Source organism: Nycticebus coucang, chromosome 15 (assembly GCF_027406575.1).
Source record: "Nycticebus coucang isolate mNycCou1 chromosome 15, mNycCou1.pri, whole genome shotgun sequence".
NCBI classification, from domain to species: Eukaryota; Metazoa; Chordata; class Mammalia; order Primates; family Lorisidae; genus Nycticebus; species Nycticebus coucang.
The window spans coordinates 12,272,952-12,287,410 of NC_069794.1; the positions used below are offsets into that span (position 1 = coordinate 12,272,952).

The 14,459-nt window shown below is 48.2% G+C and overlaps 1 protein-coding gene across 1 annotated transcript; it reads left to right on the forward strand.

Moving 5' to 3' along the window:
- The first annotated feature begins 969 nt into the window (after nt 1–969).
- On the forward strand, nt 970–9,657 carry ZIC5 (Zic family member 5). The gene is made up of 2 exons (XM_053564050.1): nt 970–2,731; nt 6,836–9,657. Exons 1-2 carry the CDS (start codon nt 1,204–1,206, stop codon nt 7,276–7,278), a joined length of 1,971 nt encoding a protein of 656 aa, XP_053420025.1. The 5' UTR covers nt 970–1,203; the 3' UTR covers nt 7,279–9,657.
- Nucleotides 9,658–14,459: the final 4,802 nt, after the last annotated feature.

Consider the following 14,459-nt stretch of genomic DNA (forward strand, 5'->3'; position numbering starts at 1 on the left):
AAAAAATAAAAGCCCGTTCTTATGGATTTCAAAAAAAGACATCTCTCACAGGGAGAAAACAGTTTATTAGGAAACGATAAGGTGAAAGTTGATTCTATTAGTAAATAAATAGCAAAGATTTTTTTATTGGATCCATTGAATTTTGTGGACTGGTCAAAGAAACTGAGGCACATGTGGAAAGTGTTCTGGTCTGGAAGGAGAAATTCTGCATAATGAACATCTCTTGTTTAGAGATTTCCCTCAGGAGAGATGCCTTTTGGCCTGCCACTGTATCTCCAAAAGGCAAAAGTTAGACTCGCTGCCGATACACTCCCCGCCCCTCTGGTACATCTAATTGGAAGTGGCAGATCTAAAACTGATGAGCAGGGAGATTACACTTCGAGCCAACTCCTTTGAACCATGCTGAAAAGGACTCCATGAGCTAAAAAAAAACTTGGTAAAATAGTTCCTTTGGGGAAAGATTTATTTCGAGTTCAAAACTGGTGCTTTGAGGTGCCAAATCACTCAAGTTGTTTTTGCAGCCAATGGACTTTAATATAATCTTCCTCACTCCGTTTACTGCGTGCCCTCCGTGAGCGCTGGGCAGGTTGGGTGTCCATCCAGGTTTCGAACATCACTACTACAACAGGTTCACCCTTCTCCCCAGAAAGTAGCCCAGGACTCTTCCAAGGGCGATGGAGTTATAAAGTACTCGGGTACCGGAGGGGACGCATCGAGCGGCGAGACGGAGGTTTCCCCTACGCCCTTTGCCCCTACGAAGTCCCCAGCCCCTCGCCACCCTATGCCCTCTGACCGCGTGCAGACACACGCCCTCTGGGTGAGGTGTGAGAAGGCAGCGCCCCGCGCTGCGCGCGCAGGCCCGACTCAAACTTCCTGCAAGTGCAACTTGGGCGTCCCCGGGGAGGCGGGGACGCGGGGCTCCAGCAGAGGAGGGGGCACGAAGCGAAAGCGCAGGCGGCCACAAGCACAGGGGCGGATCCCCGCTGGGCTGAGGGCCTGAACGGGAGCCAATCGGGCAGCCGACGCTGCTGCCAATCACTCAGCTCCCTCCAATCCCACCCGTGCCATTTCCAAAATCTCAGTCCCACTGTGCAGCTCAAATGTGGTGTTCATTCTGCCAATCGCTGGAGGATAGAATGGGAACAGGAATAAGGAGAGTTAGGAGGCCAGGACAAAAGAAGTTAAAGAGCGCCTAATATATACATGTTTTTGAAGGCGGGCAGAGGGAAAAAAGTCCCCCCAGTGAGGGTCTATAGGCCTGATTGTGTAGTTCTGATGGAGCTCCCTTTGAGCAAGAGGAACCCGCCAGCGCTGAGATTAGCGGATTTGGCAACAGCTCAGGTCCAGCCGCTTCAGAATATGACAGGCTTCCCGGCGCTGGCCAGCCCGCCCGCCCACTCCCAACTCCGCGCCGCTGCCGCGCACCTTCGCCGGCGGGACCTGGGCGCTGACCCTGGCGTGGCCATCACTCCGCTCGGACCCGAGCACATGGCCCAGACGAGCGCGCTGGGCCTCAGCCCTCCCACCCAGGCGCTCCCAGCACACCCGGAGGCTCCGGCGGCCGCCGCCCGTGCTGCATCCTTGGTCGCTCACCCCAGCGCCAGCACCTACCCTGGTGGCGGGGGCAGCAGTAGCGCTCAGCCCTCTGCGCCCCCGCCCCCGGCCCCTCCTCTTCCTCCCTCCCCTTCACCCCCTCCCCCTCCCCTGCCTCCTCCTCCTGCCCTCTCGGGCTACACCACCACCAACAGTGGTGGCGGCGGCAGCAGCGGCAAAGGCCACAGCAGGGACTTCGTCCTCCGGAGGGACCTTTCCGCCACGGCCCCCGCGGCGGCCATGCACGGGGCCCCGCTCGGAGGGGAGCAGCGGTCCGGCACCAGCTCCCCCCAGCACCCGGCCCCGCCTCCTCACTCGGCCGGCATGTTCATCTCGGCCAGCGGCACCTATGCCGGCCCGGACAGCGGCGGCGGCCCAGCGCTCTTCCCCACGCTGCACGACACGCCGGGGACCCCAGGCGGCCATCCGCACCCGCTCAACGGCCAGATGCGCCTGGGGCTGGCGGCCGCGGCAGCAGCCGCGGCGGCCGAGCTGTACAGCCGCTCGGAGCCGCCCTTCGCGCCACGCTCGGGGGACGCGCACTACGGGGCGGTAGCGGCCGCTGCAGCTGCCGCCCTGCACAGTTATGGAGCGGTGAACTTAAACCTGAACCTGGCGGCGGCAGCCGCCGCAGCAGCGGCTGGGCCTGGGCCCCACCTGCAGCACCACGCGCCACCCCCGGCGCCGCCGCCGCCGGCTCCCGCGCAGCACCCGCACCAGCACCACCCCCACCTCCCAGGGGCGGCCGGGGCCTTCCTGCGCTACATGCGGCAGCCAATCAAGCAGGAGCTCATCTGCAAGTGGATCGACCCCGAAGAGCTGGCCGGGCTGCCGCCGCCGCAGCCGCCGCCACCGCCCCCGGCCGGCAGCACCAAGCCCTGCTCCAAAACTTTCGGCACCATGCACGAGCTGGTGAACCACGTCACGGTGGAGCACGTGGGTGGCCCAGAGCAGAGCAGCCACGTCTGCTTCTGGGAGGACTGTCCACGCGAGGGCAAGCCCTTCAAGGCCAAATACAAACTTATCAACCACATCCGCGTGCACACCGGCGAGAAGCCCTTCCCCTGCCCCTTCCCGGGCTGCGGCAAGGTCTTCGCGCGCTCCGAGAACCTCAAGATCCACAAGCGCACTCATACAGGTGGGTGTCTGTCCCTGGCCGCGCCGTCACCACCGCCTTCTGCGCCGCCGCAGCTTCCGCCGCTGTTTCTCCTCCTCCTGCTCTCCTTCATTTTTTCCCCTCCTTCTGCTGCTGCTTTTCGCATACGTATAACCCGGACATGTGACTTCTTTTTTTTCTCTCCCCTCTTTTTTTCTATGAATAAGTAATTCGATAGCATACACAGGCCCCGCGTTGGGTTTCCTCACTGCGGAGTCTCCAGCGCGCCCGCAGCCCCTCGGCCGGGATCGGCAACGCGCTCCAGCCGCCGCCGCCGCTTCGGAGCAGACGCAGCAGCAGCAGCAGCAGCAGCAGGAAGGCTCCCAGGACGGTCGGCAGCCCCTATCCGCCCGGCCCCGGGAAATCGGGGAGGGCGATGGGAAGGGGGGCCGGGTCCGGGGCTGACCCGGCAGCGCCTCCCTTCCCAGCACAGTCCGCCGCGCTCCAAAGAGCTGGAGTGGGGTTTGCTGTGGCATGGGGTCCGCTCGGTGTAGCCCCTCCGGTTAGAGAGGAGCACGCTTTAGGGTCCCCGGAGAGCCCCCTGCACGCACCCACACTCTCCCACCGTTACACACTCCACACACACCTTCACGTGCATCCGTCTCGACAACTTAAGGCCCTGGCGCGCGCGCATACACCCAGTTCCTGCGACACCCTTATTCCCTCATCCCTCTTTTCCCACATACATCCTCACACTTCACTTACACAGTATCTCACTCGCCCTTGAGGGTGCCGAAGGAATTGGCTTCCGTCCTCTTACAGAAGGCTATAGTTGGAGGAGGACCGGGTCTCGGATGGGTGAGACCTACCCCGCCATGGGACTGCAGGGGAACCCCCGGTGCCATGGGGACTCCCTACTTCCCCCGAGCCCAGCCTTTGGAGGTGCCGGCCCCGAGGAGGGCGCTGGGATAGATCCCAAGGGCCGGGAGGCCCACTGAACCCACCAGCTCATAGGGCAGAAGCGTTGATGAGCGCGAGCGCAGCCGGGATTTATAGGGACAGACAAGATTATCCCTCCGAGGACACTTAAGTAACTGGAGTTTACATTCAGTAATCACTCGGCTGATTTATCGGCGCTGTGGCGGCAAGCAGGTAGAGAGTGTGAGACCCAACGACAGGCCTGCGGCCAGGGCCGGGGGCGTCTGGGTGGCCGGAGGCTGGAGCCGGGGCCTTGCTCTCGTCTGCCCAACACCTCACGGGCCTGCCCTGCGCACAGGCTGACCCGGGCTGGAAGCTCATTTTCCCAGGAGCACCGTTTTTTTCTAATCGGGATCATTTTGCCTTAATGATTTTTCCAGAAGGAGACTTCCCAGGAGGCTCTCATAAAAACGCCTGGTCTGCTAAACCAGCAGCTTGCTCCAGTGCCCAGGCACGGTCCGGGGGCCGTGGAGTCGCCCCTCACCCCACACACCCAGTCCCCAAATGGAACCTTTAAGGGCGGTGCGCGCGGCCTGTGTGTGTGTGGGGGTCACTGTCCCTTGGCGGCTGCCCACGCAGGATCCGGGTTTCTCTTCAGCCCCTATAGCGCGGGCTGCCCTGCCACGAAAGGCTGCAGGGACAGGCGAGGGCATGGGGGCGGGGAGGGCCTAGAGGACTGCGGCTGTTTGATTTTCCAGCCCCAAGTCGTGTGTGGATGCTTGTCCTTTCAGGGGGCTGCGTGGGCCTCTCTAGGCTCCTCTGTTTGAAACTCAAACCTGCTCCTCGTGTTTTTGGCAATCCCCGGGCCGCTTAGCCATTTGGTCTGGTCTTCTGAAAGGGACTATCCTTCCTTCCCTCTCAGGAGCAAACCTCTCCCTTTTGGGGTTTTCCCATTTCCTGATCCACGTGCCCCAGTTGGCATTTGTAACCTTCCCTTGGGCTGGACTTTCTCTGGGAAAATGACCTGGAGTTATCCACACGGAGCTTCCCCAACTTTCCACAAAACTCTGGAAATAGTTAAATTCTGACATGACTCCTCTGTCAGAATTGTAAATGTAAACACTGGGCTCTCTTAGCCTTTCTAGTCAGGTGAGAGTCACTTACTGCCCCCATAGGCCTACTGGATAACGCAGGCCATTCTGTCACTTTTTTCTTTCTCCCTCCACCTGTCCTTTATCCATTTCCTACCCTTCTTTCCACAGTTACTGGGTCTATGTAGGTTGTACAGGAACGTGAGGATTCTAAAAAACAACATTGCACATTTCCATAGGGTAAATGAGGACTACTTAAGGCTCCATATTGAAGAAGGCCTGATTATAATTTTTTAAAAGAAATGCTATGTGTTAACTTAGTATTTTCTCCAGTTTAAAGCATAATATAAATCAGGACAAATTACTGATATTTTGATAAAAAAAGGCATTAATTTTTTTTTGCAGCTCATTGACAGAGTTTTAAGAGGTTGTGATTATCACTGTTTTCCCTGTCCTTATATATCTATTTCGGAGGTGTATTTGAATAATGTCTAATTTCATTTTTATCCAGGTAGGGAAAGCCATGTTCCAGGCAGTCGAGTACTTTCCGATGTGCTACCATACTCTGGCTTTGAAGGCAGTTATCGTTGGTCAAATCTTAAAACAAAAACCCCCAAATCCAAAAACCCCACTACACTGAACTGTCTATATAGAGGGAATGTGAAAATTCACTACAAAAATTTATGTACACTAGGCTGAATCTTTAAAAAAAAAAAATTTTTTTTTTGTTGCCGTTTTGGCGGGGGCCAGGTTTGAACTCGCCACCCTCAGTATATGGGACTGGTACCCTACTCCCTGAGCCACAAGTGCCGCCCTGAATCTTAAAAATTTATTTTTAAAGATAAATTATCCAAAACAAAGGAAAATGCCATACTTGTTATGTCACCAGAGTAGCTGCTGAAATTCAACTTTATTTTTTAAATCCTCTGAATGTAAGAGGAAGATCTTCCCCAGGAATGTGTATGAGATGACTTGTTCAGTTATGGACTCAAATACATCTGAAGCGAGGAAAAATTCAGTTATACTGTTACTTGCTGTCTTTTATTTGCTTGTAACACTAACAGGTAGTGTGGCTGAATTTTTCTAGTTACCTTATTAAGCATTTCCTGGACTAGGGGCCTTGTGTTTAAAGGCATTGTGTTTGTGGGGTGGTCAGACCAACCTAAAGGGGTGATAGGCCCAAGACCTTGGTTAAAAAAAAGAAGGCCTTGGGCGGCGCCTGTGGCTCAAAGGAGTAGGGCCCTGGCCCCATATGGCAGAGGTGGTGGGTTCAAACCCAGCCCAGGCCAGAAACTTCTAAAAAAAAAAAAAAGGCCTTTTGGGCTATTGAGCAACATAGAAAGCTGTTAAGAGTAAGTTTACTTGTGGCATGAGGCTGAGGCTTGTGTCTTATTATTTGCTAGTTTCTGTTCTGCTGTGCTCTTAATCGCCCTGCAAGTTGGAAGGAAAGCTTAGAATGCAGAGGCCACCAGCCTCTCCTCTGCCCAGCTAGCCTTGTAATAATCTAGTGGCAGGAGTATGCTTTTCACAGGTGCCTTTCTTTCTAAAGAGAAAAGGATTGTTTTGTTTTACCTCCTTCCATTCCCAACCCCCTATTCCCTCCTGCTGCCTCTTTCTATCAATGAAATCCTGGGGAAATACCATGGTTATAATACTGCTGCATTCCTAGTTTGCTTTCAATTTAGTCTATGTGTTTTTTTTTTCTCCTCTTTCTTATATTTGTATTTTTCCTATGGTGTTGGAAGTATCATTTTATCAGTGTTCATCAGGACAGAAGGATCTTGTTTTTTTTTGAGCCTGTAGACCCTTGGGGGAGACTGGGAAAGGGTCTCAGGGTCCTAGATGGGTTTCAGTGTTACCTCCTGGACCTTATTCCAGGATCTCACCCCGACCCCCTAGTACTGCAAGGGGATGACATCCAGCTTCTCACAAAGCCCAGGTCCAAGCAGAGCCTCCAGGCCCGCCCTTGAAATATTGCTTCCACTTTGCATTCTGGAACATAGGAGTTAAGAATAAAAAGGTTGGAAGTTGGTTTTCAGGAAAATGGGAAAAATACATCCTGGGTTCTGTTCCAAGATTTCTCTCAAGTGAGAGTTCTCTGGAAAGCCATTGTTAACCTTTCTGTGTTTTGTTGCAGGGGAAAAGCCTTTCAAATGTGAATTTGATGGCTGTGACAGAAAGTTTGCCAATAGCAGTGATCGCAAGAAACATTCCCATGTCCATACGAGTGACAAGCCCTACTACTGCAAGATTCGTGGCTGTGACAAATCCTACACTCACCCAAGCTCTCTGCGGAAGCACATGAAGATCCACTGCAAGTCCCCACCACCTTCCCCAGGAACTCTTGGTTACTCGTCAGTGGGGACTCCAGTGGGTCCCCCCTTGTCCCCTGTGCTGGACACAGCTAGGAGTCGCTCCAGCACTCTATCCCCTCAGGTGACCAACCTCAATGAGTGGTACGTTTGCCAGGCCAGCGGGGCACCCAGCCACCTCCACACACCTTCCAGCAATGGAACCACCTCAGAGTCTGAAGATGAGGAGATTTATGGAAACCCTGAAGTTGTGCGGACGATACATTAGGATTTTTTATTAATTAAGTGAAATATTAAAGTGGGAGTCCTTGGACCACATCCTAACCTGAGACAATGCTGAGCCTGAGACAAACCCATGACTCAGACTTGCCACCAGGTCTAATTAGCCCTATTTATTCAGTATGAAACCCTATGGTGTTTGTAAATTCAATTAATTTAATTAAGATATTTGGGCTTTTTTTTTTTTCTTAAACAAACAAAAAACAACCAAGCTGGACTTGTACATTGCAGGGGGACAAGGCTGGAGGCAAATTGTGTCAAGGATAGTGAGTGGAGATTAGTTAATCAAGATACTCACTACGTGTGTCTGTGTGTATATATACATACACATATTTTTTAAAGGGGGAGGAAAGAGCATTAAGTCAGAATTCAACACAGCAACAAGGCCCTCTGCTTGTCCAGAGTGCCTCTCAAATTGAATGCCTTTGACACCATAATGTGGGCTGCTTTTGACTTTCCTGTTGGGCCCTAATTCTACAAAGGCCTCTTGATTGTAAACCACACACTTGCTGCATTGCCAACAGATCCCGGACTGTACCTGTGTCCAAAAATATTTGTAAGAACCCTTTAAGTTCTAATATTTGTAGTTTTTAATTTCCAGTCTTTTATTACTGATCTCACCTTAACGTATTTTTATACAGGATTATTTCATCAGTTTCCCACTGTGTGATTAAGAGAAAAAAGATGCAGCAACCTTAATGTATCTCCATATATCGTGCTACTGTGATTGTTCAAACAAAAGTGGGGAGAAAAAAAAGCTACTGCGATAGACAACTGTGAAACTGTGATATTTTATAAAATAGAAGAAATTCAAGTGCTTTCTTTTTCCTGTATGGTGGTGGTGTTTTTTTTTTAATCTGAAATCTCAGATGCTGCCTCCTTACTATGTCCAAACTTGTGTAATAAAGAGATTATGTTTTCGATGATAAGTTCTTTGGGATGCCAACATTTCACAGTCAAGTCTGAGGAGGTGTGATGATGGCATCATGCCTACTTTTTGGGAAAGCTGTTGTTTTTAAAACAGGCCAACCCTTCTTTTATAATGTTATATCAACCTTTTAAAAAGTCTATTTTTTAAAGCCTGAAACTGCATTTTAGTGCATTTTCTTCCACCTGAGCACTGAACACACCAAACTATTCCATTTGAAAATGACAGTAGGTAGTGTATGATTTACATTAAAAGAGGGGAGGGAGTTGCTATAAATATTTAAAAATTTTAAAAGGTTTATAGTTACCACCAAACACTGATGAATGTGTGACCTTTGCCAGAGCTGTCAAGCTAGGATAAAGAAGGTCAAGAACCTGGGACAATAACTCTTAGTCAATTTATTTTCAGTTGGTACAACACATCTGTGCAAAGTGTAGTCCATCAGAAACATCATACGAATATACTAAAGAGCACTAATTTATCCTCAGAGACTCTGAAGACACCCCCTCCCCAGGGTTTGTAGAAATTTGTTTTGTGTGCTGTGAGTGCTTGATGTAGTCTTGTCATTGTTAATAACTTGTATGTGAACATTATTATTTGTACAGTTGAATTAATTTATTTTCAAACATCTTTTTTTTTTCTGGAAGAGTTCAAACACACCAAAGAATTATATTATACATTTTGGTGAAAGATTGTCATTTATGACCCATGGTTTATTTAAAAAAAAAAAGGAAAGAAAATGGAAAAATATATTTTTAAGCTTACTTGAATGAACAACGTAATGTGAAAACCAAGACTCTTCCTGCATGTCTTTTTTGCATTGTGTTGATGAGATTATATATAGTTTATAGATATATTATATTACTAGTACAGTGCATGGTGCTGTCACTTGGAAAGCCTTTCAATGTTGTCTTCAGATTGTTATGGTGAATATGAAACATGCAGACCCTTTATAAAAAAAGACCATAAAACTTGAATATAAAATAATTCTACATTTTTAAAGTTTATTTGATTTTCATATTATTCACTTTCAAAGCCCTTTCAAATAGAAAAGATAAGGTATGAACTTTGGGGGGATAATTTATGTATCGTAAACTTATTAGAACAAAATATTCCTGATGTATAATGAGTTGTTTTATTTATACAACTTTTTCAATGGTAGTTTGCACTATTCTTTATTATGCTACAGGTTTATTTATTATGAGACAAAGTAATATGTATTTTATGTATTTTACCATGCATAGGTTAACTCTTCGCCACAGATTTATTGGTTCCTGATACACCTAAAATAAAAACTTAAAATGTGTACCTTCAATAGAAAGAAAGCAAGAATGATTATAAGTAACAAATTTAATAAAGGTATTCTTCCTATGTATTGCTTATGTTTTGCCTAATGGCATATCAGTCATTCTCTTACAAAATGAGTAAGTTGCTAATGGAGTGAACGTTAGGTTGTCTCTCCTTGAACCCTTAGCCTCTCCCCAAGCAATAAAATGTTTTTATATCTTTGTTTAATTTACAGCTTATAGTTTTATCTAGATAATAGTGAGACATTTATGAAGGCTGCACTTAAACGGCATAAATCTTGAAGGTTACTGCATTCATTTGTTAAAATGAGTAATCTGAGTGTCAGTGAAAAGCTGAAAAATGAATTTTAGCATTTCTTTGGTGCCTACTCTCCAACAGGGAGAAAGGGATAAAGAAAAGGTAAGGGGAGGGACTGTGAGAGGCTTCCAGACACAAAGAAGGTGCTAGCAAAATTGGTCAGGAGCTGAGATGGGTATTTAATGAAATGAAGTAGGGCATCAAATACCTCATAGGAGGTAATGGGATAAAGATACAATTTTACTCCAGTTTATTTTGGAAGTTGAGTGGCCATTAGTAATCTAAGCTCAGCATTTGGGGTAGGTGTTAAGGAGAAAGTGGATTCTTTCATGGCAAGAAAATTTTCAAGTGTCTTCATGTATTTGGCTATGCACATTTAGAAGGCTGGACCTTTGCTTAGTTTTCCGTTAGCAGATACAAAACTGATAAAAGGCAAATAGTTAAAAGCAATTGGTAGTAATGTCAATAAGCATTTCTCTGAAAGGTTATAGTGGCTTTTAAAAGTCAGGTTTGTTAAATGTAGTAAAGGTGAAACAGGTTGCAAAGAGTTGTTTTAAGCCAGATGACAATAACCAGCACACGAAGGAGAAAAACACTTATAAATGAGGCCCCAATCAATGGGAAAACTTATAGCTCTCTAATGAAGTTTCTTGTGAAAAGAAGGGTGACACAAAGCCACCAAGACATGAATCATTCATGGGAAATATAAAAGATATCTGACAATGAGCAGAACCTTGTATAGAGTGTATAAAACAAGTTTCCCCTTCTTATTTTCTGCTTTAAAACGCACAATCTCCCACTCCCAGCGTTCTCTGTCCAGTCTATAGAGTTAAAATTGACCACTGCTCGTCCTGCGCCACTTCAAAGTAATTTAGTCCAGAACGGAAGGCTTGGCGCTTGGACAATCTTCATGGTGTGTTAAGATTTCTATGGCAATTGGCAAGCAAGACGTTCCCATCTGAATATGTCTCAAAGAAAGCCACTTATTGACACTAAGTTGGCTATCATCAAAGACTTCATCTTCCCTAGGCAAAATGTGGCCCTTGCAAATACTGTTTAAATCATCTACCTTTGTTTTCCAGACTAGAAGAATCTTTAAACACTTGATTATTTGTAGTTTATGTATGTAGGTTTCCTCATTCAGCATGCTTTAGTAAACTAATGCTCCTAAGATCTAAAGCACTTAGAACTTGAGGGTGGGAATTATATTCTCTTAAGGAGTTGGAGATGGCCACACAAGTGCCATAGTATTAGGGATGGAAAAGAGAGGGCCCAGACACCTTCAGAGCTGGGCCCAACTATCTGTAGCCATATTTGTACTGCAGTCTCAAAATTGCTGTCATTCATTCTGGGGAAGTTTTTGGACACCATTTTAATTTTATCTATGAGCTATCTGTGAAATGGGACAAGAGATGCTCTCCACCACTGTTTTTTAATCCCAGTTTGGTTAGGAAATACCACTCCTGGGGAGGAGACAGAGGAAACAGTCTGGTTTTTCAAGTGATCACCCTAAGTAAGAGGAAAGGAAGGCTGATTACAAGGCAAACAAAAGGCACATCTCTACCCACTTGTAACAAAACAGGAGAATGACCACGAAAACCTTCCAGGTCTGGAGGAATACTGTGCAATACTGTCACCAAGGAGACCCAAGGTGAAACCACCTGGTCCCTGGAGATGCCAGCACACTAAGCCATGATCAAAAACATACAGAAACTCATCCCCCCACCTCCACACGCCCACGCACACATGCACACATTCACACACAACCCAAGTGCCTAATCAGGCAGAGAGAAGTTCAAAGACATGTTTTTTTTTGAAATTCAAACTACTGCCTTTATGGTACATCCACGCAGAGCACCAAGATTGCTATGGCAATGGGCAGGGCCAGGCGAGTCGCTGGCAGAGGGTTCACTGCCATTTGGGACATTCATTAAGATACTGTTGCAGTGACCTTTACTTTTATGCCAAGTTAGGTTTGTCAATTTTCACCTCATCAGATATATATATATATATATATATATACATACACATATATCTATATGTCTATATATTTGCCCCCCTCAATTTTTTGTTAGGACTCCCCCATAGAACCTAATGCCTTGAGAGAAAAGAGAGAGAGAGGGAAGGAGAGAAAGGCAGTTGGGTGGGGAGTGGGTGATGTTTCAAGGGTAGGGGGAGAGGGGCCCCTGAGCCCCAGTTCCTCTTCCTTCTCTCCCCACCTAAGTACTTTTATTTGCAGAGCGATTGTTCTTTGTTTATTTAATACAAGTACTGTGTGAATGGTGAAAAATAAACACGATGAAAAATAACCAAACAGATGATTCCTCCGAGTGAAAAAGCCCGGACTTAATAAAAGTGCGAAGCAGTCACCGCTGAATAAGAAACCCTTTGAAGTGGAACTTATTATAGGGGGAATACTTTGGGGTTGCCTTAACGACGCCGCTGAATCGAAAGCGCTCGCCTTTGTCAGCGATTTGTTCTCCTTTGCTGGGGTGCCCGGAGAAATTACTTACATGGGCTGCCTTAACATGCAGCCTGCAAATCAGTAACTTCGCAGCTCAGACTTGCAGACGCCACTCGGCAACCGACAAAAAGAAGTCAGAGGGAACGCACCAACCTTTCACGTAGAGTCTCTGGGGATGGGGCGCACTGGCGTGTTGGGGGCGGCAGATAAGAAGTTGTATTACAACGGCCCCCCTCACCCGGGCGTCCCCGCGCCCCCGCCAGGGCGGCCTGGGGCCTCCGCGGCCGGGTCCTCTCCCGCCTGCGGGGGCGACCCGGGTTCCTCCAGGGTCCTCCAGTGAGGGGCGCTCTCCGGGCGTTCTGGCGGCGCACAGGACTTTCCCAGCAGTCCGGGCCATATTTAATAAGGGTCGTTTATCACCCAGGCTCTTTGAAGGGTCGCCTCCAGCGCTGTGCCCATTAGAAAGGCGGAGGTGACATTTAAACTCCGTTTTCAAGGATCGCGGGGGGATTTCATTGAAAAGGCAACTCGTTTGTCTTATGAGCCTGGAAACAACCCCCTTCTCGCTCCTTTTGACCACATGGCATAACTCAAAAACAATAGTTCAAAAGTGAAACGGCATCGTGGTGTTCACTCGGAGACAGGCCCCCATCTAGCACCAGAGAAAAGGGGTAGTCCGCAAGACAATGTGCTTTTTGTGTCCGACTCTGTCACAAGGATTGTGTTGTTTGCTTTGGAGGCTGCGCCTGTTATACTTTCCTGAAAGTGCTTGTGTTAAACAAGAGTTATAAGTCATCCAAAACAACAAACATTTTGATTTTCTTTGCCTAAAGGGCTTTTCCTGGCTATGGGCACCGTGAAAAAATAATGTCCTTGCTGAGAAAGGAACACCAGTAGTAGCATTACAAGCCGGCGTATTAAATGTTGAATGACACGGGAAAAAGAGCTTGTCGAGGGGCACTCAGCCTTAAAGTCTTTCTTCAACTTTGTCTTCGGTGGCTGCTGGACTATTTAAGATGGTATTAATTAAGGCAGCTTCGGATGCCGCCGAGCCGGCCGGCCCCTTGGCCGCGCTCGGTCAATGGGTCTGTGCCCCCGCGTTGTGCTCACGCGTTGGCTGAGCCGAGTGCAAATGTCACTTCTCATTTGGAGGCTGAAGAGAAGTGCCCATCCTACATTAAGGGCAGCAGGGATGCAGTCAGCAGCAGGCGTTAAAGGAATACGAGGGACTAGGGTGAGGGCAGGGGAGGCGGGAACAAAATGGGAACAGCTGCCTTGGGCGGAGGAGGAGAGTGCGTCCTAGTGCACCGCTTTTGGCACATTTTGGAGAGCGCTGTTAGCAGACGAGGGCCACGCGGGACTCGCTGAGTTTGAATCTCCCCTTCTCGTCTTTCCTGCGTGGGGAAAATGAAAATTCCAGCTCTGCTAAAAATCCATTAGGCAGTCTAAGTGGGGCGTTATTTTACAAAGGGACTCACTCCTACAAAGAAAGACAAAAGCTTGGTGCAAAAAAGCGTCTTAACTGGTTTCCTCCTCCCCCCTCCCCCACGGTCCCTTCACAGACCACAAAGAAATAAAGCCCAAAGGACCTCAGCTAAGGAGCTCCAGATCCAATTTTACAGACGGCGAAACTGAGACCTCAAGCAAGAATGAAAAAAGATTTTTGTCAATATTCCCTGAGGAGTCAGAGGTTGAGACCCTCATTGAGACCAAAGTCCCAGGCAGGACTAGAGTTCCGTTTAAAGTCACCAACAAGAGCGGCAAAATATCTCCTCCTCCTTCTCTCCACCCTCAATTTCAAATGTTTGATTCAAAATAAAAAGGAAATTGGTTTCAGTAGTCGAAAATTCCTAACATTAAAAAGGAATGAAGCTACTGCCAACTAACTGTGGCATAAACGAAATGCATGCTTTAAAAGAAACTCTGTTAACTATCAATTCTTGATGAAAAGAGACAAGATTTGGCTGGGGAGAGGGGGCAGGGCATCCTGGCAGATTGATTTCTGCAGCTATAAGCCCCACAGCCCTCCCCTCCCCCCCTCCCCCAGTGTGGAGTTCCAGCTGGTCGCGCGGGCCTTCCCTTTAACCACAAGGCCTCTTGTAGGTGGAGGGAGATGCAGTCAAATGCTCCCCCCCACCATGTGTGTCTCTGTGTGAGAGAGTGATGGACCCTT